Source organism: Myxine glutinosa, chromosome 11 (assembly GCF_964187855.1).
Source record: "Myxine glutinosa chromosome 11, kmMyxGlut1.1, whole genome shotgun sequence".
In the NCBI taxonomy this organism is placed as follows: Eukaryota; Metazoa; Chordata; class Myxini; order Myxiniformes; family Myxinidae; genus Myxine; species Myxine glutinosa.
Window position 1 is genome coordinate 16,929,674 of NC_136271.1, and position 25,554 is coordinate 16,955,227.

General features: G+C 48.0%; 2 protein-coding genes across 10 annotated transcripts in view; one reads left to right on the top strand and one right to left on the bottom strand.

The window, feature by feature from the left end:
* Window positions 1-1,431, top strand: part of ZNF451 (zinc finger protein 451) — a 38,524-nt gene extending 37,093 nt beyond the window's left edge. For 4 of the 6 annotated variants that reach the window (XM_068130253.2, XM_078786437.1, XM_068130252.2 and 1 more), the window contains one exon: window positions 497-1,023. The gene's annotated coding sequence lies outside the window, so the exon portion shown is untranslated. Of the gene's footprint in view, window positions 1-496 lie in introns of all 6 variants that reach the window. The other 2 variants (XR_013624908.1, XM_078786436.1) reach the window with 2 other exon arrangements.
* A 796-nt stretch (window positions 1,432-2,227) lies between these two features.
* Window positions 2,228-25,554, bottom strand: part of TONSL (tonsoku like, DNA repair protein) — a 117,124-nt gene continuing 93,797 nt past the window's right edge. For 2 of the 4 annotated variants that reach the window (XM_068130248.2, XM_068130249.2), the window contains exons 21-27: window positions 25,464-25,542; window positions 24,703-25,016; window positions 24,342-24,501; window positions 23,645-23,829; window positions 15,690-15,763; window positions 7,680-7,813; window positions 2,228-3,050 (exon numbers count right to left, since the gene is read on the bottom strand). In XM_068130248.2, the coding sequence (XP_067986349.2) occupies window positions 2,836-3,050; window positions 7,680-7,813; window positions 15,690-15,763; window positions 23,645-23,829; window positions 24,342-24,501; window positions 24,703-25,016; window positions 25,464-25,542 (1,161 nt within the window). In that variant the 3' untranslated portion in view covers window positions 2,228-2,835. Of the gene's footprint in view, window positions 3,051-7,679; window positions 7,814-15,300; window positions 15,764-23,257; window positions 23,337-23,644; window positions 23,830-24,341; window positions 24,502-24,702; window positions 25,017-25,463; window positions 25,543-25,554 lie in introns of those variants that run through there. The other 2 variants (XR_013624907.1, XR_010986286.2) reach the window with 2 other exon arrangements.

A 25,554-nucleotide genomic window follows, 5' to 3' on the forward strand; every position in this document is an offset into this window, starting at 1 on the left:
CTCTACTTTGGCGACTTGAGATAAGACGATGCACAACGGCGTCATCATTGTGCTCCCGACTTGTGCCTTGTAAATGATTGAGATCTGTTGGGGTTATGACCAGGTGAACCATTTGACGCAGAATACCTAGCCTCCGACGGGCCTTTGCAGCCGTGGCATTTATGTGGATGTTCCCGTTCTTTCTAGCCAATAGTAACTCCGAGCACACGTGAAGGGAAAAGAGCTGGGTTAAGTAATTGGTTCCTGTCCGTCTGTCTGTATAAAAACAGTTTATGATCGAGGAACAACTTCATTTCAATTGAATGTGACGTATTGAACATGAGTAGGAAGACAATTTTCTCCCCTTCCCCTCTCTCAATATCCCGGTTGGTGAAGTGGCGGGTTGTATTTCCTGGTACTAAATAAAGATGTTTGAATATTTTTTATTTTTTTTGCATCAAAGTTATTTGTTTCCCTGTAATACCTGTTAAATGAGGTGTTCCACTGTGCATTGCAGGTACGGTACAGTTCTTTGCTGACCAAAATGAATCTGTGCAAGCACCTGTTGCTATCTCGTTGCGTGCCTGCGTGTAACGTACCGCTTCATCATATTCACTCGTACGTACTTGACGCTCGACTGGAAGATATTGCCAGGATGTGGAGAGCAAACAAAATATGACATTTCTCTTCTGGAAAACTCACGTGTTCAAATCCAAGACAAAAGCTGTTGTTTAAAACTTTCCATGGTGTTCATGGCAAAGGACTTCTACTTCTTCTTTTATACATTGCCTTTGATTTGGAATGTCACAAATATTTCAATAAACATGCTTGTGTAGTTACTTCTGGATGCATCAAACAGTTAAACATAAAAATGGATTTTGTTGTGTGTGGAGACTTCCCCTTTCCATGTCAAAGGTCAATGAGATGAGTGGATATGGATCTGTTTGCTGTAGCAGACTTCAAACCTGCAGACGTGGACATTACACTTGTGTACACCTTGCTTGCGCATTGCATTTGGAGTATAAAACAAAATTTCCACAATTATTGGCAGACTTATTTATTTATTTCGTATATTCCAGGCTTATTGCTCACTTCCATTCCTCTTTTCTAATGTGTATGGAACCTCCTTCCTCGGTTTGTGCAATACCACTCTTCCTTCCAACACCACTCTTTCTTTCTTCCACTCTTCCTTCTTCGACATGACGGTTCACCAAACATCTCATCATTCATACCCAAAATTTCTCCACTAACCTTTCCTTCCTTCTTTGTGGGGTAATTTTTTTTTCTTCATTTATTTCTTTGTTTGTATGCCTGATGTCCCACTTTACCCATCTCCCTAGTCACCTCTTCTTTCTTGTGCAGCACGTTTCTGAAGGTTTGCATCATTTACTGAAAGTAATAAATCGGCCTTTGAAGTTGCAAATGAAATAAATCTACAACACTTTTCTCAAATTTATCTGCGTCAACACCTTATCTGCCAGCACCACCGCCCCTGATCAGAACAACATCTGATGTTTACCTGTTTAAAGCAACTCAATACATCCAAAACCAGCCATCCGGCTGAACCTACACGACTCCAAAAGGAATCTGCGTACGAGACTTTGGAAACTCTTACCGAAATATTTAATGAGTCCGTTCCCCGCACAGCAAGAGACGGAGTTTTCAAATTACGTACGTGTGTTTGTCCAGGTGATAGATAACCACCATATGAGATTGTCATCAAATTTTCAAACTTTTATGAGAATATGGAGAAGACAAAATTTGGTCAAAAGATCAAAATCACATAAAATCGTCAAATTTTCATGCAATTGACCTGAAATTAAGAATTTACATATTGGGTCACTTGGTTCAATCAAAAGATAGAAGTGGATTTTTTTTTAGGTCAAAGGTCAAGGTTGCATAAAATCGTCAATTTTCATCCGACTGACCTGAAATTTGAACAGTTTGCATATTGGGTCATTGAAGCATATTGGTTTTGAGGTCAAAAGGTCATGGTCACTGAAAATCTTCAGTTTTTTTTTTTTTTTTCCGTTTGTTATGTTTAGCATACGGAAGAAGTCGTCTGAATACAAAGCAGATGAGGATGGGCATTGCATTTACAGATGCTTTCTCGTTTGTTTTTCAGATCTGGATGTTTCCCCAGATTTGGAAAACTGCCTTAGTATGTTTTATTATGCCCAGTTCCGAAGAGTACCCCTTTTATTAATTATGATGAACTCCGCCCAATCACTGTCACACCTGCAATCAATCGCATGGGTATTTGAGCGGGTTTATTGCCGATTGGGTGATGAGAGATATACAACATGGCATCTATTGCCAACAGTACGACAACATGAAGGGGAAGCATAGTTCAGTTGCGAACTACCTTGTGAGTTTGCTTGACAGCATTCAGAGGTGTTCACAAGCTTGGAAATTAAACGAACTTATCCGCCAAGAAGCTGTCTTCTCTCAAACTCCTTGGTGTTATCATCCAGAATAATCTCAAGTGGGAGCCACACTACCTGTAGTTTAGCGCACACGTGCATAGACCTGATATGGGACGTGCATCCCGCACTACTCAGCAACCGCATCCCAAGCTGCCCAATAAATAATTCAATCAACGACACATGGTTATTTATCAATTCACGAGAGCTCTCAACTAAGAAAACATCGCCATAATTTGCCGGTATTAATATTCCTGCAATAAGTCGAAGAATATCCCATACAAATGCAGCGTTCTTTCAAAGTGCCAGAGGTCATAAATAAGTAAATGTGGTTTAAGAAATGTTGGAGAATGTGTTTTAAAAAAAAGTTCATCAGACAGTGGCATCGTTAGAGGTCCACGACTCAGTTGCTGAATAAAAACCTTTCTGCAAATCACACAGTTTCAGCTTTGCTTGCCGTAAGAATGAGACTTCTGCTCATTTTGGAAGAAAGGCCACTCATTGTGCCGCCACGTTCCTCCCAGGCTTTAACGAGCTCCTGGCGATCTTCAGTAGCCAATGCAGATGAGCAAAGACGGAGGCCTGAGAGGTGTGACATGCATTTCAGGTCGTCTATGATGCTCACCAATGGCCCCTCAATCTGGCAGCCTATATGGGAAAAAAGAAGAAGCCATCACAAACCCAAGGGGACCTGGGAACACCCATCTATGTTCCTTTAAGTGAGCCAGCCAGCTAGTACATTTGATCTCAACGGTCACATGAAAACTTAAAGGTCACGTGAGCGAGAGCACAAGAGAAGAACAGACAACAGAAGATGCTTCAAACTTGAGGTATGTTCAATATATATGATTTTCAAATGAGGACTAAGATGGGTGATCTTTGACCTATTGAATGCAAGAATGATTCAGCTCGGCTTTATATTTCATACAAGTTCATACCTGTCCCAGGTTTGGCTGAAATCCCTTCAGCGGTTTATAAGTTATAGTGGTAACACCAAACAAACAAACCGACAACAGGAGGGACGCAGAGACAGACGGACAACTGGAAACCATTGGCTGCAGAGGAATGAAAAAAGGTTCCGCTATTTAGTTCCACCTTTTAGTTTGATTTAAACCCATCTCCATTTTGTAATTAAATCCAGATTTGCTTGTGAGGCTGTTTCGTGATCACGAATGATCATGTACAAGGACTGTACAACAATTCAAGCTGAATTCTGACAGTCAATTTATGGCAAATCACCCAGTTCCTCTTTTCTTTTCTTTTGTATACAGAATCGAGGCTCGTGAAAGATAACATTTATTACACAAACAAATCAAACAGACAAACAAAATATATAAAAAGAGGGAGCGGAAGACAAGATGGGGAGAGAAGGGGAAGCACACAAACACAACATTTGAGAGGAGGGAGATGTGTGGGAGGGAGAGGGCTTGGGGGGAGGAGGCATGGGAAAGGGTGGGGGGGGGGGGGGGTGGGAGAAGTATAAAACCCAAGGACTTCCAGGACAGAAGTTGGTATTTCAAAAAAGTGGATTTGGGGTGAAATTAGTGGGGGTAGAAAAGATCAAGGTTTTGGATGGGGGAAGATAAGAGATGGTGGTGAACAGCTGTTTTAAAGACCTGGAGGGTGGAGTGGGATTGAAGAGAGTGAGGGAGTTTGTTCCAGAGGCGGGAGAAAAGAGGAATGAAGGAGTGAAGGTGAGCAGAGAGTCTTGATTTTGGCAGTTTAAACATAAGAGGGTTGCAGGCAGATCTTGTGTGACCTGTAGGAATATTTGGGGGACAGAGCCCAGAGAGAGATGGGGGGGGCAAGGCCAGAGAGGAGTCGGTAGAAGACGGAAAGACCACCAACCTGCCTGCGGTGAGTGAGTGAAAGGCCCTTGGAGTTAGCTTCATCGCGGGAGATTCCAATGTTTCTGAACGCTTTGGTTTCAACAGCGTGAAGACGAGCTAGGTGTGAGGCAGGAGCACCAGCCCAGAGGGGAGAGCAGTATTCCATTGAGCTGCGGATGAAAGCCTTCCATGTGGTGAGGAGCTCAGGTGTGCCAAGGAAGGACTTCGCACGACGGAGGATGCCCAGTCGGCAACTGGCTTTGGAGGCCAGATTTGAAATGTGGTTTTCCCAGGAAAGATCATGGCAAATAGTGAGACCCAAAATCTTGAGTGATATAACTTCTTGGAGAGGATTATTCAGAAAGTAGCTGGGAGGGTTGTCCAGATGGTCTTTTCGGAGAGACAAAGTGAGAGTGTGATATATGTCATGATTGAAAGACATGTTCACTTGTTTTACCAGTCTGATTTTGTCAAGGTCTGCAGAGAGTGAGGAGGCTGCAGACTGCCAATCTGAGGGATGAGGTATGGAGCGGCAGAGAGTGGAGTCATTAGCAAAGAGATGGAGAGGATTTCCCAGAGAGTCGGAGAGATCATCGATTAAGACCAGAAAAAGCACTGGGCCAGCCAGGAACACTGCCTTGAGGCACTCCAGCCTGAACAGGAAGGGGGAGATGAGAGAAATCCATTCAGGGCCATACGTTGACTATGACCAGAGAGGAAGTCTGCAAGCCATGCATGGAGATTTCCATGGACACCATAGGAGGAGAGTTTGGTGAGCAGAGCTGGGTGCCAGACCGTATCGAAGGCACGTGATATGTCAAGGGAGACAGCTCTGATTTCCTGTTTGGCAATGAGGACCTCCATCCATTGTTGAGACGGTGGAAGCAGCATGTCCAGAGTAGAGTGGCCTGGTCTGAATCCAAATTGATGTTCCAAGATCAAGCCATTGGAGAAGAGGAAGGATTTGATATCCGAAGCAATGATGGATTCCATGACTGCTGATAATTTGGAGCAGGCTGATTGGTCTGTAGTTGCTAGGATCTGTTTTTGCACCTTTTTATGTAACGTGGGAATGTTGGCTGATTTCCAAGCTGATGGCAGATGACCTATATCAAAAGAGAGGGTGAAGAGAACAGAGAGAGGCTGAGATAGAGCGGCAGAGCAGGATTTTAGGACCCGTGGGCTGATGCCGTCTGGTCCAGTTGCATAATCAGAGTTGAGGTTTGACAAACTGATTTTTACTTCCCCCTTGTCAGGAGATGACACAGAGTCCAGGAGCAGCTGGGTACGACTGGGTAAGGTGGGTACAGAGAGAGATGGGTTCGGGACACAAGATTTTGAGGCAAACACAGAGTTGAGGCATTCGGCTTTTTCACATGCAGAGTCAGCTGTTTAGCTGTTTGAGGTAAGGGAGGGGATGGAAGGGGAACTAACACCAGAAACAGATTTGACCAGACACCACCAGGATTTGGAGGAGGGAGACAGGTTTGAGAGTTCAGTCTTGAGAGTAGAGAGATATTGTTTCCTGGCTCTCCTCAGGGTAGACACACACTGGTTCTGAGCTTTGTGAAAGGAACGGAGATTGCCTTCCGTTGGATTTGCCTTCCATGAAGAGAAGGCAAGTTGTTTCAGGGCAACTGCCTCACCACAAGATTCAGTGTACCATGGACAGGAGAAAGACGAGATGGGATAAATCTGGGCATGAGAGAGAGCAGTTTACTTTGGAAGAATTCCCAGAAAGAGTTGATGTCAGAGGCAGTAGAGATGGTAGACCAGTCCAGATGATTTATGGCTGCTTGAAGACCGTGCCAGTCATCCTGAGTGAAATGCCAGACTCGTCGACGCTGAGGAGGCTCTCCGAGAATGGCCAGAGAGATGTCCACTTTAACAAGCAAATGATCAGATGAACCGATTGGAGCAAAGGAACAGCAGACATTTGCAGGGAAGTTAGTCATAACCTCGTCAAGAAGAGAAGATGCTCCGTTGACTGAGATCAGGGTCGGGAAATTGAACAGATTGTGTCAGTCCCAATGAGCCGCATAAGTCCTTTGCTGAGGTACCGTGGCTGGTGAGAGAGGTACCCACACCCAGCCAGCTGGCATGATGACAGTTGAAATCACCACTTATGAGGAAGAGAGAGAGAGTTGGGATGAGTGGATCGAAGTTGGTCCATGTTGTCAGACAGCGAGATGTAAATAGAGTCATCACACATATGGCTGGTGGTTAACTACCTCAGAATTGAGGAACGGGTTAACTCCCTCCGAATTACTGACTGGTTAACTCCCTCAGAATTGGCGAATTTTAGTAAGACATGTATGTAAAACCCCCTCCCACCAGGAATGGTGCTCTGCCACATACATTTACATAGAGAGAATTTATGTTCTTCACCCACCCTGAATCCCCTGAGAGTATCTCTTTTTATTTTTTAAGCACTTAAAATCCTCCTCGGCACATCTCGAGTACAACCACCAGTTTTCAACTCATTCCATCCAGGGGTTCATGAGTGCATACAAGTCAAACAAAGGCGAAATTTGCAATTTGTAGGATTCAGTCAAGTAGTTTCTGTTATCGCATGCCCATAATAAATCCTTTGTCTACAATCAAATTTGTGTTACTCGGAATAGCGGGGATCGATTGAATTTGGGTGGGAATCGATTTATGTTTGCATCTCTCAATGGTGAAGAATCTCTTCATAAATTATCTTATCCAGATCTTCACTAAAATCCAATAAATTCATCCTCGTCACACACGCCCGAGTTGTCCACTAAATTTTGTCCAAATCCATCTGCACCTTTTTGACATATCCTGTTCAAATACACACATTATATATATATATATATATATATATATATATATGGGTGAAAACAACCTTGTCCACCTATGGTGGTGCAGGTAAAATGGTCAGAGTTATTGGCCATAAGAGTTGTGAAGAGACGACATTAAATCAAGTGGAGAAGTGCACAGGCATAGGTATAGGTATTATTATGGGTTAGGAGTTAGCCTGGACCATTGAGGTTGGCAGAGTGTGGATTGGGAAAAGGAAAGGGAGGGGGGGGGGAAGGGAAGTGAAGCCATTGCTGGGGGTTTGTATGGTTTTTGAAAAACAATTTCCCCCATTTTTGACAGGTTTCGAGTTGTAAACAGGAGAAGGATGCTAAAGGATAAATGAGAGATGTGAGCAAAGGAGACCAAAAGAGAAAATTGATGCAACTGGACCAAGTAAGTACATCCCTGAAATTATAGGAGACATACTTAAGTTTAGAAGTTTTCACAGAGCCGAAATAGTTGTGTACACTCACAAAGAACCGGGAAAAACAACCATCGACACCACAATATGGACAACAGAGGCTAAGATAAATCAATACATGCAATATGACGTCCTCGTGAAAACGGTACAAAGATACAGCTTTTCCAAAAGGAGGAGAATTGGACATGGTAAATACTGTACCAGCAACATTGAGAAAGTGCAACGGAATTTGATTGCTGTGCAGTGCAGTTAAGAGCTCCTCGAGACCCATGCGGGTTACGCCAGGGTTTGCAGACAGATCCAACCGCTGCAGAGAATGGCAGCAAACCAGGAACCTGAGCAAATACAAACAAAATATTAACCTGCAGTGTACACCTTCAACAATTGCATCAACCATTAGCGCACATCTTCAGCAAGATCGGCAATGGGTGCACCAATCAGGCGTCACCTTGGGTGTTCGGTTTGCACATGACGACAAAACAAAGCTTCATCGGGAATCGTCTACAAATGTTTGAAGACATGATGCACGTTTGGTCAAACTTTGAGCTCACATGGGACGTCCAACTCTTGCTTTCTTCGACAGTACCACCTGATGTCAAAAATTTAAGTGCCAAGACTTGCTGCCTTAATCCCAAGAATAGCTGGATATTTTGAAACAACTTTCAAGATTAACCCTGGTGTTGGGCTAGCGGCTAGGGTGCCGGCTTAGGATCCTAGGATCCTGGGTTCGAATCCCGGTCAATCGCTGAATTAACGCCAGGGGGGTTGACTCAGCCTGTCATCCTTCCGAGGTCGGCTAATTGAGTACCAGTTCACTGGTAATTCCCTGCTTGTCGTTAAAGGCGGCAAAAAGGGTTGGCGTCAGGAAGGGCATCCGGCCGTAAAACATTGCTTCAAAAAGGGGACCGAAAAACAACAACAACCACGGTTCCCGAAAAAGGCCAACCCCCGCTTTGCGGGGAAAAATGGCCTCTAAAGGTGGTTTTTTTTTTGTTTTTTTTCAAGATTATACTGGGCAGTTTTGGACTTCGTTGTATCGTACGGTGAGTCGATCCTTCCGTTCCTACACCAGTTTGGAAAACACTCAACAGGAAAGCAGCGTGTTCGCAGTTGGGCATGCGCTGGGAAGATACCGTAAAGGTTGGTATGTGGCTGTAACAGTAGCGGTCTCGAAGATTTAAAGGTCTGCGATGTAGATTGTGTTGCGTAGACTACATATGTGCACATCAGCAAGTACAAACGGTGATTCTTGGGTTGCTAGCTTCTGCTGAGAGGAATTGTTGCTGCTGCAATGAACGTCAATAAATAGGCCACACGTCTCCCCAAGTCTTGTGTGTGTGTCTATCTGTGTGTGTGTGTGTGTGTGTGTGTGTGTGTGTGTGTGTGTCTATCTGCGTGTGTGTCTGCTTGTAGGTGGTCTTTCACCAATTCAAAGCACTTTTAGAACTCACTGCAGAATTTAACACACAATTACATGAACAATGTTCATCACTAAATGATGTCGATTTTTTTTCTGTGAACTTGAGCTTGTTTGATGTCCTCCCTTACAAGGACCTTGTTGATTGATACGCGTCTATCTCATTCTGTGTTGGAGTGTGTTGTTTCTCAAAAATCCACGATCGTGCTTCTCGTTCTTCTTCATCTTTTTCTGTTCAAGAACAGGACACGTGACGATTCTGGCTGTCTTCTTGGTTTTACCCAGAATGCTTTGACCACCATTAATATAACTATGATAACAATATGCATATATGTGTGTATATATATATATATATATATATATACATATATATATATATATATATATATATATATATATATATATATATATATAGCTGTGTTTGTGGGAGTAGATGAAATACCTCAGTCGGGATAGAATCGTATAAATTAGCATGCTCCGAGTGTTGCGAAGAAGAAGAAGCAATCTCAATGTATCTAAGTGGAGTCGAATGTCCGGTTAAGTGTTTAGGTGTCTCCACACGGAGGAGTGGAATTCTGCTGTCTAGGCAGGATCTGTAAGGTTAAATTCCCCAGTGCGTGTTTGCCTCCTGTGATCTTCCCTCCGTCTTTATTGCAATTAAAAAGCCCACCAAACAACAACTATAACAAACGGACTCCATTCGCTCACAGCGCCACAAGGGCTAACAAACACCCAGCACATTTGTCGATCGTGCCAATCAAGCCCCATCTCACGGCCATCGACGTCATCCGAACATTCCCGAACGGAGATTAGACTCCGCCCTCCGACGACGAGGAGACCACGCCCCGAGCTTCGTGATTGCTGGAGGCACCATGGATGATGGGATATCGCTCGGTGATTGGACAGTGTGACGTCATGGTGGAACATTCGAGAACTGGAGGAAAAAAAGACGCGTCTCACCGTCTCTGTCTCCGTCTCGCTCTCTCTCGTCTCGAGTGGACGCTGTGATTTTGGGTGCGCTGGTGAGGAGACGTGTCGGAGCTTTCGGACTTTTGCAACGTGGAAGGAAGAGGTGTTGGTTGACGGTGGTGCACTGCGGAGAAGGAGGGGGTCACGAGCGAAACAAAGAGGGATCCTGCCTGCTTGCCTCACGCCGACGGCTGGCTACTGGCCTGTCTCCACGCCATTTTGTGCGTTTCCCGAACGGTGGTTCGAGGCGACGACCAGCAAGCCTTGCCAGCCATTTGGGGACGCAAAGCTGAGTGCCGGCCGATCACCAAAACATTATTTCTTTCTTTCATTATCTTTTTCCCTTGTTTGTATACGAGTCTGAGTGGAGACGTCTCAATTAGGAATTTTAGTTTTTACCTCACCTTTCGTTGTTATTTGCATGTATTTTCATTAAATCATTATTTGTCGAATCTTCCTTTTTTGTATTGTGGATTTTTCTGTCCCGCATTTGTGTTTGTGGATTCGGATAACCCCTGCGCGTGTTCCCGATTAGATAAGGCTCGGGCCTTGCCGCGTGCGCCAAAGACAATCCCACCAAGGTTCGGAGTACGCCTCGGAGTTGAAGCTCGTTTCGGCCAGACGTCAGCTCGGGGATCTTAATCCCCAGCGACACGACAATATATATATATAAAATAAAACGTTTGTGTCAACCATGAACCACCACCACCAGGGCCATCTTGTCATCCAAGCAGATTCAGCAAAGTGGTTGTTGCCTACTACAAAATGAATATTTATATCAAGCAGAAAATAAACGTGTGACTGTTGATAGGGAAGATTGGCTTGCAGTGACTCAAACAAAGAATGCAAATCAGGTGCGATACGGAATCTCGGTTGGCAGAAGTTAAAAATGAGAATCCGTTTTTAGTTTGACAATGAGCGGAGCCCTGGTGTTGGGCTAGCGGCTAGGGTGCCAGCTTAGGATCCCAGGATCCTGGGTTCGAATCCCGGTCGATCGCTGAATTAACGCCAGGGGGGTTGACTCAGCCTGTCATCCTTCCGAGGTCGGCTAATTGAGTACCAGTTCACTGGTAATTCCCTGCTTGTCGTAAAAGGCGACAAAAAGGGTTGGCGGCAGGAAGGGCATCCGGCCGTAAAACATTGCTTCAAAAAGGGGACCAAAAAACAACAACAACCATGGTCCCCGAAAAAGGCCAACCCCCGCATCGCGGGGAAAAATGGCCTCTAAATGTGGTTTTTATCTTATTTTTATAATGAGCAAGACACCTCGATGTTAGACTCAAATGAGTACAGGTTGCAAAAATAATGCACCAATAATGACAACTGATCTTGATTACTGTGGTGCGGGAGCACACACGTTGAACAAAGGTAGGCCACAACGCTTTGGTTATCATCGAGCTCTTTATTCATTGCTCACTCATCCGCACTGCTCGCTCCGGGCTGCGCACCCGGTGTATATCCCGCGGCCACGCCTATGCCTCGGGCGTGGCCGCCGCCCACTTGGTGCATGGAATGATGCCCTCACGCCAGTGAGCTTTCGTGTCCGCCACACGCGCCCCCCCAGAATTCCCGCGCACCTGGAGGGCCAGTTTGCGCGGCAACCGGATGACCCGGCCGAAGCGCCCTCTGGCGACTGGCGGCGTCCGGGGTGCAGGGATGCCTCCGGTTGCACCCGGGATGGGTGCAGGACCGGGGGGTGGCGTGCCGGCGGGCCTGGGCGGTGCCGGGGGTCCGCCCGCAGGGGGGCGGCCCCGACGCGGGGGCCGAGTCACCGGCGGTGGGTGGTCCACATCGAGGTGGGCCGGCTTGAGGCGATCCACCGAGACGCGGTCGGGAGTGCCGCCGATGTCCAAGGTGAAATGTTTCACCCTGGTCTCCAGCACGTGGAAAGGCCCATCGTACGGGGGCCGCAGTGGTGTCCGGTGGGCGTCGTGCCGGACGAAGACGTACTCCGCGGTGCGAAGCTCCGGGGCGACGTGCGTAGGCGGGTGCCCGTGGTGCGCCGTCGACACCGGGGCGAACCTCCGGGCGGTCTCCTGCAGCGCGGAGCGCTCCTGCGCCGCGGACCATGGTGCCGTGGGGTCGGGGAGGAACTCGCCCGGCACCCGCAGCGGTTGTCCGAAGACCAACTCCGCCGCGGATGCGCGCAGGTCGTCCTTGGGTGCCGTCCGGAGGCCCAGCAGGACCCAGGGGAGCCGGTCGACCCAGCCGCCTTCGCGGAGGGTGGCCCGGAGCGCGGCCTTCAACGAGCGGTGGAACCGCTCGCACAGGGCGTTGGCCTGGGGGTGGTAGGCCGTGGTTCGGTGCAGCTGGACCCCGAGCCCCCGCGCGACCGCCCCCCAGAGCTCCGAGGTGAACTGGGGGCCGCGGTCGGACGAGATGTCCGAGGGGGCGCCGAACCAGGTGACCCAGGCAGCGATGAACGCCTGCGCGATGTCCGCCGCCATCGTCGCCGTCAAAGGCACGGCCTCCGGCCACCGGGTGGTGCGGTCCACCATGGTGAGGACGTGGGTGAAGCCCCGCGAGGGGGGCAGAGGTCCCACCAGGTCCACGTGCACGTGGTCGAACCCACGTGCCGGCACCGAAAACGGGGCCAATGGGGCCTGGGTGTGCCGGTGCACCTTCGCGCGCTGGCACGCGAGGCACGTCCTGGTCCAGCCACGGACGGCCTTCCGGAGGCCATGCCAGACAAACTTGTCGGCGACCAACCTCTGGGAGGCCTTCGTGCCCGGGTGGGGCAGGCCGTGGATGGCGTCAAAAACATGGTGCTGCCAGCCCGCGGGCACGATGGGGCGAGGCCGCCCGAGGGAGACATCGCACAAGAGGGCCGCGCCGTCGAACGGCAACTCGGTGACGCGGAGGCCCGTGATGGTGGTCCGCCGCCATCCGGGCATAGTCGATGCCAAGGTGGACTGCGTGGGCGACGGACCGGGAAAGGCAATCCGCCACCGGGTTGTCCTTCCCCGCAACGTGCCGGATGTCCGTCGTGTACTCGGACACGGCCGAGAGGTGACGCTGCTGCCAGGCCGACCATGGCTCGGCAACCTTGCCCATCGCGAAAACCAGTGGCTTGTGGTCGAGGAAGGCCGTGAACGCACGGCCCTCGAGCAGATGGCGGAAGTGCCTGACCGCCAGGTGAAGCCCGAGCAACTCGCGGTCGAAGGTACTATAGCGGCGTTCGGGCGGGCGAAGCTGCCGGCTGAAGAACGCCAACGGTTGCCAGGCACCACGCACCCATTGCTCGTGCACCGCGCCCACCGCGTAGTCCGGGGCGTCGGTGGTGAGGGCGATCGGTGCATCGGGCGCCGGGTGCGCGAGCATGGTGGCGTTAGCCAAGGCGAGCTTCGCGCCCGCGAACGCCGCGTCCATCTGCTCGGTCCAGGTAACGTCACCTTTGCCCGGCTTCCCTCGGAGGGCCTCGTGCAAGGGGCGCAGGAGCTGGGCGATGCGGGGCAGGAACCGATGGTAAAAGTTTACCATGCCCAGGAACTCCTGGAGCCCCTTGATCGTGCGGGGGCGCGGAAACCCCTTCACCGCCTCCACCTTGGCCGGTAGGGGGACGGCCCCGTGCCTGGTGACGCGGTGCCCCAAAAAGTCGATGTCGGCGACGCCGAAGCGGCACTTGGCGGGGTTCACGATGAGGTCATGCCGGCCCAGACGTTCGAAGAGCGTGCGGAGATGGTGTAGGTGCTCTACGCGGGACGCGCTGGCGACGAGGATGTCGTCCAGGTACACGTAGACGAAATCCAAGTCGCGCAAGACGCTGTCCATTAGGCGCTGGAACGCCGGAGCCGCATTCTTCAAACCGAAGGGCATCCGAAGAAATTCGAAAAGGCCGAACGGCGTGATGACCGCCGTCTTCGGGATGTCCTCCGGCCTGACGGGGACCTGATGGTAGCCGCGTATGAGGTCCACCTTCGAAAAGAAGGACATGCCCGCCAACCGGGCGGAGAAGTCCTGGATGTGGGGGACGGGGTAGCAGTCGGGGGTGGTGGCGTCGTTGAGGCGCCGGTAGTCCCCGCACGGTCGCCATCCCCCGCCGGGCTTTGGCACGATGTGAAGCGGCGACGCCCAAGCACTCTCGGAGCGCCGCACGATGCCAAGCCGCTCCAGCGTCGTGAACTCCGCTTCAGCTACGGCGAGCTTCGTCGGCTCGAGGCGGCGTGCCCGGGCGTAGACCGGTGGCCCGGCGGTGGGGATGTGGTGTTCCACCCCGTGCTTGACGGCCCCCGCCGAGAAGGTGGGCCGCGTGAGGGCCGGGAAACCCGCGAGGAGGCGGGTGAATTCGTTTGCTGCCGGAAGCGTACAGATGAACCTGGCCGGAACCGAACCGCTCAGCAAGCCGCTCGATGAGCCGCTCCGGGAGCTGCTCAACGAGGCGGGCAGTGCGCAAGCGAGCGAGCTGAACGTCTCAGCCTGGACAAGCCTTCTGTGCTTGACGTCCACCAGTAGACCATTGGCACACAGGAAGTCCGCGCCGAGCAGTGCCATAGGCACGTCAGCAGTGACGAACGACCATCGGAAAACCTGCCCTCCGAACCGCAGAGAAAGGCAACGTTTTCCGTACGTGCGAATGGACGTACCATTGGCGGCAAGCAGCGCGGGACCCCGGCCCGCGGACTGCTTGTCGGACGTACCGGCGGGAATGACACTCACCTGCGCTCCCGTGTCGCACAGGTAACGGCGCCCGGATAAGGTGTCCGTGATGAACAACAGGCTGCCAGTATGGCCGACGCTCATGGCAGGAAGCGAGTGCCGGCCTGGTCGTTTCCCAACCTGCCAAAAGTACAAGGCGGGGGACAGGACCTGGCCTTGTGGCCGAACCTGGCATGGAAACGGCACCAGGTCTGGCCCGGTGGTGGTCGCCGCACCGGTTGCGACGACGGTTGTGGGCGGGGCGTGGCGGCGGCCACGCATGGATCCGCCAAACCTACGCCGCGCTCGGAAGGAACCGAACGCCATGCCACGCGGCGATCCGCCAAACCTACGCCGTGCTCGGAAGGATCCGAACCACCCGCGCCGTGCGCAGCGCCGGGACCCACGACGGCCGTGCTATATGCCGGCCGCGCGTCGTGGGCTGCGAAGTACTTGTCCGCCTCCCTGGCCGGGCCAGGGCTCGCGGTTCCGTAATGGTCGACCCGGCCAACGCGAGCCGCACCTGTACAGGCAGCGCGCAGAGGAAGAGAGCACGGAACAGGAAATCCGCGCGGCCGTCGCCGAGCAGGGCTAGCATGTAATCCATGCGGGCGGACGGGCGTGTCGCCGAGGGCGGGAAGGTGCAAAAGACGGTCGGCGCGGTCGGCCTCTGGGAGGCCAAACGTATCGAGGAGCAGCTGCTTGAGCGCCGCGTACTTGCCCTCGTCCGGCGGGTGCCGGAGGAAGGACACGACGCGCGCGGCCGTGCCGGAGCCAAGGGCAGCGACCACGTAGACGTACCTCGTGTCATCCGGGAGCTGGAATTGGGCCTCGGCTTGAAGAAACCAGGTGTCGGCCTGCGCTTCCCAGAACTCCGGCAGCTTGATCGCGTTGATGGCCATTGCGCGTTCGGGGGTTCAACTTTGGTTGAACCAGTCGGAGGTCACCAATGTGGTGCGGGAGCACACACGTTGAACAAAGGTAGGCCACAACGCTTTGGTTATCATCGAGCTCTTTATTCATTGCTCACTCATCCGCACTGCTCGCTCCGGGCTGCGCGCCCAGTGTATATCCCGCGGCCACGCCTATCCCTCGGGCGTGGCCGCTGCCCACTTGGTGCGTGGAATGATGCCCTCACGCCAGTGAGCTTTCGTGTCCACCACATTACGATGTTTTTAATCAGTGCTCACCTGCTGAGCTCAGTGAGAGATCCATCATGCAGCCAGTTTGCTGATAAATCCAAATCCTTGAGCAAACATCCAGCCTGAGAAAATAAAAATGAATTAAGATAATTACTCGACTGGTAATCGCAGCAATCTCAAAATGTCGCTGTGTAATACTGAAGTTGCATTCTTTGTTGTTGCCTTAAAATACTTCAAATTGAATGTGGTTTAGTCTCATTATAATAAGCATACGTTCTGTGGTATGTTCGTTGCATCAAAACTTCATTTTCATGTGGAATTGCCTTTCCGTTGCACCCACCGCAAAATAAATGAATAAATAAATAATAAACTATTATTAAAGGTATTCAGTGGAAATGTGACATCCCACCATGGGAACGCAACCCCCACACCTCCCCCCCACCCTCTCACTTTTACAAACATTTTCCATTTGACTTTGGATAGTTGAACCTGTAGTTCCTGTGGAGTCAAAGTTCAATCTTGATTAGCATTTAATGAAATAGATGTAAGAGTTTTAATATGACCCTGATGGCTCCACGAATTTTGATATTTCTTTTGAAACAAGTCGTTATGCATCTCAAAAAGTTAATACGATATCTTAAAAAGTGGTGGACAGATTCGGACAAAATTTGGCAAAGATGTCGTCTGTGTGACACGGACGAAATTATTAGATTTTGGTGAAGATCCAGATTCTGATCCGGCTGGTAGAATTTTTAAAGTGATTCTTCACCTTCACCTAAACGAGGCCAGAAACTATACATAGCAGGATATCTCAAAATGTTATGGACGGATTTGGACGAAACTTGGAGGACCGGTTGTGTGTGGGATAAAGACAAATCGATTAAATTTTGGTGAAGATCTGAATATGGATTCGGATACAAGAATTATTTAATTTCCAAATGATTAATTCACCATTGAGTGATAGGGCTAAAACCGATACATAGCACGATATGTCAAAATGTTATGGACAGATTTGGACGACACTTGCTGGACATGTTGGGTGTGGGACAAAGACAAATCGATTCAATTTTGGTGAAGATCTGAATATTGATTCGGATACGAGAATTATTTAATTCTTTAGTGGTTCTTCATCATTGAGAGATCAGGCCAAAAAGTTATGGACGAGTTAAGACTAAACTTGGTGGACAAGTTGGTTTGGTGACAAGAACAAGCCGATTAGATTTTGGTTCAGGTCTGAATCCAGATCCAGCCTATCAGTGGTATACAAAACATAAACTGTTCAGTCTGGCAGAGGTATGCGCTCTACTGAGTGCCGTTCGAGTTCTTTTGATTCACCACAATCACGATCCTTCTTTTTCTTCAGAAAGATTATTTTGTTACATTATACTGTTGCTTTTGTTATGTTGCAGCCAAACCAAAAGTGTTTAAAAATTTTAAGTGTTATAAAAAGTTAACATTAAACGAGTTTAAGGTGGACAGAGTTTATTTTTCCTACATTGTGGCATGCTGCCGGAAGATGCAGAATGAAAAGTTTAAAAATTATATATTTTTTGGCTATAAGGTACAGTATTGTAATTTAACACGTGATGTTAAATGAAGGAAAATACAGTTATCCAAAAACTGCAAGTCTTTAAAAACTTGTGAATACCAAACGAGTTCAAGGTGGGCGGGGCTCATTCTCTTTTTGCGACTACAGGGGAGTATCGGTGCGAATAGAAGGGAGAGAAAGGGTGTCGACAAGGTAGGCGCAGATAAGCAAAATTGCGGATGGCGAGGTTTGACAGCTGACAGCGCGAGCGCGCACGCACACACACACACACACACACACACACACACACACACACACACACACACACACACACACACACACACACACACACACACACACACGTGTGCGGTGTGCAGGAAGGGTGTCGGAGTGAATTCCATTCAATGTACAATGTGCGCTTAGTGGGTTCATCAAAAATGTAGTGGTTTGAGAGGGTCATTAACCAGTGTGGCAGCTACATTCAAGTGTAAGGTGTGCACAGAGGGAGCTGCAGATGGAGGAAATGTTGAGTTGGATCTTGGAGATGGCGTGAAACTGGAAGGTGTGAAAACATTTCGTTACCTAGGAGACATGCTGAATGGAGAAGGTGGATCAGACTCCGCAACGGTTGCTCGAGTGAGATGTGCATGGAAGAAGTTTCGGGAACTGAGTGGCGTGCTGATGAGGAGGGGAGTGTCGTTGAAGCTGAAGGGAAAGGTGTATGCTGCATGTGTGAGAAGTGTTATGATGTATGGGAGTGAGACATGGGTAATGAACGTAGAGCAGCAACGAAGGCTGGAAAGGGTGGAAATGCGAATGGTTCGGTGGATGTGTGGAGTATCGTTGAGAGACAGGAAGACAAATGATGAATTGCGAAAGATGATGGGAATAGAGCCTGTGATGGATGCTGTGAAGAGAAACAGGTTGAGATGGTTTGGTCATGTGTTGAGGAAGGATGAAAGTGACTGGTTGAGAAGAGTGATGGAAATGAATGTAGAAGGAAGTAAAGGACGGGGAAGACCGAGAAAGACTTGGCTAAAGATGGTCGAAGAAGAAATGCGGGCAAGGGGGTTAAACAAGGGGAGATGCAGAAAATAGGGCAAAATGGAGAACATTGTCATGGGGACCGCAAGGCTAACCCCCGCTCTTGCAGGGAAAATGGCCTTAAAATGCCTGTTGTTGTTGTTGTATACTACATATACAGACACACAGACACACACAGACACAGACACAGACACACACACACAGACACAGACACACACACACACACACACACACACACACACACACACACACACACACACACACACACACACAAAATATTGGCACCCTTGCACTTCTTTCAAATAATGCACCATTTCTTCAGGAAAATTGTTGAAATTAAAAGATATTTTGGTATCCACATATGTATTTCTTTGGTTTGCAGTGATACAAAACAAAAAAGCTGCAAAAATTACTAAATCTTAGCTTATTCCACACAGAAATCCGAAAATGGCCCAGACAATATTTGTGGCTCCTTCTTCGTTATAAATAATTCGTTATAAATAATTAGATTTCAAGCAGGTAATTCTCCTTTACTTTGGAATTCAACTCACCGATGGTGAGTTGCAGGTGCCTGCAATATAAAAATCACTCATTGAACCAGTTTGAAGATAGAAAAGGAGTCGTTCTGCTGTTTTGTGTCACTGTGTGCACCACAATGAGCATGGAGAAAAGAAAGAAAACCAGAGAATTGTCTGAGGAAGTCAGACCCAAAATTGTAGCCAAGCATGGACAATCTCTAGGCTACAAGTCCATCTCCGGAGACCTTGATGTTACTGTGACCACCATAAGCAATTTTATCAGGAAGTTTAAGGCCCATGGCACCATAGCCAACCTCCCTGGACGTGGCCGCAAGAAAAAACTTGATTGAAGATTGCAGCGACGGATTGTTTGAATGGTGGAGAAAGCACCTCGATCAACTGCCAAACAGATTCAAGATCACTTTCAGGCACACGGCACGACAGTTTCAACTCGCACCATCCGTCGACAACTCAATGAAAGGGGGTTCTATGGTAGGAGACCCTGGAGGACCCCAGTGCTGGCAGAGAGAGACATAATAAAGCCTGACTGGAGTTTTCCAAAACAAACCTGAACAATCTAAAATCCTTCTGGGAGAATGTCCTGTGGACAGATGGGACCAAATTAGAGCTTTTCGGTAAAGCACATCATCTCTATGTTTACAGAAAACAAAATGAAGCCTTCAAAGAAAAGGACACCTTCCCTGCAGTCAAACATGGAGGAGGTTCAGTGATTTTTTGTGGTTGCTGTGCTGTCTCTAACACTGGATGTGTTAGTGATGAGTTGCTGTGCCTTGAATGTGTGCATGGCATCATGAAATCAGGAGATTACCAAGGAATTTTGGAGCGCAATGTTCAACCCAGTGTCAGAAAGCGGGGTCTCCCATGAGCTTTGACGATCATGGTTATCCCTACTTGGGGTCAATTACCCCAAACACACTTCAAAAAGCACCCAGGAATGGTTCAAGACAAAATGCTGGACTGTTCTGAAGTGGCCAGCAATGAGTCCAGATCTAAATCCCATTGAACACCTGTGGGGAGATCTGAAAACAGCAGTTGGGAGTAGGCAAATCTGGGAGAACTGGAGCAGTTTGCACAAGAAGAGTGGGCCAAACTGCCAGTGGAGAGGTGTAGGAAGCTCGTTCATGGCTATAGGAAGCGCTTGACTGCAGTTATTTTGTCCAAAGTCTGTGCTACTAAATATTAAGTCTCGGGTGTCAATAATTTTGTCAATGCCATTTCTGTTTATTTTCTGATTTTAAAGGATATATTAAGTTCTGTTCAAGGATATATTAATTAATATTAACAGTGAAATAGAAAATTGTGGACTCAATTTATTTTGTGGTCAATTTCAACTTCTTTTTCGAGAAAATTGTGTTATTCGAAAAAAGTTCAAGGGTGCCAATATTTTTGGCCACGACTAACATACATACAGTGCCAATAGAAAGTCTACACCCCCCTTTCAAAATTTTAACCTTTTGTTGCCTTATAGTCTGGAATTAAAATGCATTAAATCAGACGTTTTCCATCTTTATTTAAACATCATAACCCACAACTTCCAAATGAAATACAAATTCTACAAATTTCTGAAAATAAATAAAAAATACAAAACAAGAATATCTTGGTTGGACAAGTGTCCACCCCCCTTATGGTACACCACCAAGACCCTGCCGAGATCAGGCCGTCCCTTCAAACAGGATGACTAAGCAAGGAGGAGACTGATCAGAGAGGCCACCAAGAGGCCAATGGCAACTTTGAAAGAGCTTCAGGCCTTTATGGCAAAGACTGGTCACTGTGTGCATGTGACAAAAATATCCCAAGCATTCCACAAGTCTGGCCTGTACGGTAGGGTGGCAAGAAGGAAGCCATTACTAAAAACAGCCCACCTTGAGTCCCGTTTGAGATATGCAAAAAAAACTCCGGAAAATTACTCTGGAAATTCTGAAGCCATGTGACAAAAGTTTTGTGGTCTGACGAAACCAAGATGGAACTCTTTGACCTAAATGCAAAACGTTATGTTTCGCGAAAACCCAACACGGCGCATCACCCAAAGAACACCATCCCTACTGTGAAGCATGTGGGTGGCAGCATCATGTTATGGGACTGGGGCACTTGTCAGGATATAAGCGAAAATGGATGGAGCAAAATACAGAAAATTCCGACAGGAAAACCTTCTGCCCTCTGCAAGAAAGCTGAAATTGGGACAGAAGTTCACCTTTCATCATGACAACAACCCAAAGCACACAGCCAAAGCTACACTGGAGAGGGTAAGCAACAAAAATATAAATGTTCTTGAGTGGCCCAGTCAGAGCCCCCACCTAAATCCAATCTAAAATCCATGGCATGACTTGAAGATTGCTGTCCATCAACGCTCCCCACACAACTCGAATGAACTTGAAGAGGATTTTTTACAGAAGAATGAGCAAATATTGCCCAATCAAGGTGTGCGAAGTTGGTAGAGACCTATCCCAACAGACTCACAGCTGTAATTTCTGTCAAAGGTAATTTCTGTCAAAGGTGTTTCCACCAAGTATTAACTCAGGGGAGTGGACACATAAAACCAAGTTATTCAAATTTTGTATTTTTAATAAATTTTCTGAAATATGTAGAATTTTTCACTTGGAAGTTGTGGGTTATGAATTATGATGTATAAATAAAGATGGAAAAAGTCTGATTTAAAGCAATTTAATTATAGGCTATAAGGCAATAAAAGGTGAACATTTTGTAAAGGGGTGTGGACTTTATATGGGCTTGGTTTCAAAATGGGCGCGCGCACGCACGCACGCACGCACGCACACACACACACACACACACACACACACACACACACACACACACACACACACACACACACACACACACACACACACACACACGTCTGTCTCTCTCTGCGCGCCCTCTCGTGGAAGTGGCTCAGGCTCCTGATCAACCCGACGCTCGCTCACAGACTAGAGGTCACGCCACGGACAATTACCGTCACTGCACGGTTGGTGTTCTGGAGAGGGGCAGGAGACGAGACCAGGTGGGTGGAGTGCCAGCCAGGACCCGATAAACTGTTCCCACGCCAGCATCGCACGGGGGAAAGGTTCTACCTTTTTGTCTTGTCTGCTACCACAACAACAACAACAACATGCATTTTAAGGCCATGTTCCCTGCTAGAGCGGGGGTTAGCCTTGCGGTCCCCATGACAATCTTCTCCATTTTGCCCTATTTTCTGCATCTCTCCTTGTTAACCCCCTTGCCCGCATTTCTTCTTCCACCATCTTTAGCCAAGTCTTTCTCGGTCTTCCCCGTCCTCTACTTCCTTCTACATTAACTTCCATCACTCTTCTCAACCAGTCACTTTCATCCTTCCTCAATACATGACCAAACCATCTCAACCTGTTCCTCTTCACAGCATCAATCACAGGCAATATTCCCATCATCTTTCGCAATTCATCATTTGTCTTCCTCTCTCTCAACGATACTCCGCACATCCATCGAACCATTCGCATTTCCACCCTTTCCAGCCTTCGGTGCTGCTCTACGTTCATTACCCATGTCTCGCTCCCATAAATCATAACACTTCTCACACATGCAGCATACACCTTTCCCTTCAGCTTCAGCGACACTCTCCTCCTCATCAGCACGCCACTCAGTTCCCGAAACTTCTTCCATGCACATCTCACTCGAGCAACCGTTGCCGAGTCTGATCCACCTTCTCCATTCAGCATGTCTCCGAGGTAGCAAAATGTTTTCACACCTTCCAGCTTCACGCCATCTCCAAGATCCAACTCAACATTTCCTCCATCTGCAGCTCCCTCTGTGCACACCTTACATTTGAATGTAGCTGCCACACTGGTTAGTGACCCTCTCAGACCACTACATTTTTGATGAACCCACTCAGCACACATTGTACATTGAATGGAGTTCACTCCGACACCCTTCCTGCACACAGCACACGGCCACATCCCAGTTCTTTCCACCTCACCACATGCTTTACCACTTGCCATCACCTTTGTCTTTCCGATATTCACCTTCAGACCTTTTGTCTCCATACATTCCTTCCACTTGTTCATCTTTTCCTTCAGTCCATCCATACTTTCCGCAATCAACACCAGATCATCTGCATACAACAACTCCCACGGTAAACCCTCCTTTACGTGCTGAGCCAGCACCTCCATCACAGCTACAAATAGTAGTGGACTTAGTACCGACCCTTGATGCACTCCCACCTTCACCTCAAACTCACCACTGTTCCCGTCCTTCGTCCTTACTCTTGTCTGCTACCACTGTATTAATATACCTGTGAGATGAGTGGTTAAGTTACGCGGTCAAGGAGATGCCGTTTTGTGGGTGCGGAGGAATTATTATAATTGCATCATTGTGAATACTATCTATAAATACGTACTCTCTTTACCTATCTTCCCTACCCCAGTTCACTAAAACCTATTCCATTCACCTCTGTGTGTGGCTCAGTATTCGGTTCTACACTGGTAGATAACCCCGCGTGGTTAAAACACGAGACAATGGGAAATAGACGCCATTACCTCACAGGTGGTTTTTTTTAACCATTGTCGGTTTGTCTGGTCCTTCGCTTGGGCCCATCCTGTCAGACGGACAATCGGGCTGGAGCGACAGATTATAGTTAGTGTTTCGACATGCAAAAATGTCTAAGTAAAAATCTATTCGACTTTCCCAGAGGACGATGCATCGTCTCTTTCAATGATAGGTTGCTAAATTGGTGATAGTGCGTATGAAGGATTTGACATTTAGTCCACCCAGCAGTCCCTGGTCCAAATGCGGCGATCCTACCAATATTACAAAAGAAAATTATACTTGAAGCAATATGGAGTGCAGGTGTGTTTAAGAGATTAGGGAATAGTTGCCATGAATGCGAAAATGTGCATACATGGGAAAAATAAAATAGAAGAAACCTTGCAGAGCAATGCTAGAGGGTGGACAGCCAGAGGATCATTCTGGCCCATTCGTGCACCGCTGGTGATGCCTGCCAGCTTGAGATGAGAAAGCTGGTCATGGCGAAGGCCAGAGGTCAGACTGCTCAGCCCACCATCACCCAGTGGGTTATGAGAGAGGTTCAAGAAACATAGATTTTTGGCACCTTGAGAGAAGACAAAAAAAAAAAGAAGCTTATATATATATACGTATATATATAAATATATATATATATAAACATTTTCTCATTTGCTGAATTAACAACATGGACTTTAAGAAACATTTCAAAGAAAATATCAACCAGTATAAGGTTAAACTTTGGCTGATCAGGCCAATGTGAGTGAAGCACCCATCTGGCTCAGCAAATTTTCTGTCAGGCAGATAACTATTATGTAAGAAACATACAGCTTCATGAAAATATGCAAGAGATAGACAAGACATATCTGTGGTAGCTTCAGAGGGTAAATAATTGTCAAAATATTTGCAACGGGAATACATTTTACTTACACATACCGCCCTAGAACAGAACTGTGGTTTTCTTGTAGGTTTTTCCTTATAAAATCAATACCGTGGTAATGGCTGCACAAACGTAATTGTATTGGTATGCTCATTATACAAGTGAGGAAGAAGGGTGATGAAAAAGAAAATGGCTTGTGAAATTGTGGAGAAAATATTTACCCAAGAGTGCAGCCTGGAAGCTCTGCACAGTGTTTGCAGACAGACCACAGGCCTGTAGGCCAAGCTTGCGCAGAGCCGTGTAATGCTGGATCAGTGAAGCGAGAGCAGGACCTGCGGTCTCTCCCAGTGGGTTCAATGACAAATTCAGCTCCTCTAGAGTCTGCAGGATATTGCAAAGCTCAGAGAATAAATATCTTGGAAATAAATATACAAGACAACAGCAACAAAGTGTGGCTTGCGATGTTGATGTTGCATATGTGAAAGCCAACCAAATACTGCCCGATAAGGAACACGTTCAGAAGATGTCTCCCTTCTCCCCATTGTGGAGTTTCATCGACATTCATGAGCAGTCATCACAAACCTGCATTCTATCTGCAGACACTCGCTCAAAGATGGCAACTAGTCCAAAGGACGTCAAGGTATTCCCGGCCACATCGAGACGCACTAGGCCTGGCACTGCAGCGAGCAACGCGCCCAGCTCATTGGCTTGTCCATCCCCAAGCCGATTCCCGCTGAGCAACACTTCCCGCAAACAATTTTGCAGCTTGAGGGAGCGTATTGCCGGCACAAGTGCTGGGCCTGGCAAGCCATAGCCATTGATCTGAGCAGACAGCTCCATGCCAGCAGGAGTAGATTGTAGAGAATTGAAGACTCTCAGGATGAAAGGATGTTCAGCTATGGAAGGATCAAGACAAATAAAACTATTTATAGCAATCAGCATTAATTATAACAAATTGTGACAACACGGAAGCCGTCAAAACACAGAGCAGAAACAGGACCCCCACTAATATCACCCCAGATCCACTATTTAAGAAATACCAACTTCTTTCCTGGAAGTCCTTGTGTTTTATGGAAGTCCTTGCAGTGTCCTTCTCCCACCTTCCCCCCCCCCCCCCCCCATTCCCACGTCTCCTCCCCCCAAGCCCTCTACCTCCCACAGATCTCCCGATGTCCCTGCTCTCAAATGCTGTGTTTGTGTGCTTCCCCTTCTCTCCCCATCTTGTCCACCGCTCCCCTTATTATATGTTTTATGTGTCTGTTTGATTTTTTTGTGTGATAAATGTTAGCTCTTTCACGAGCCTCGATCCTGTATACAAAAAAAACAAAACATATATTACACACCCACTGCCAGGCACTGGCATGCTTTAGAGTAGCGTTGTGGCAGGGGTGGGAGGTCCCAATTGATCACCTCAGCCAGAACCTGCAGGAAGCA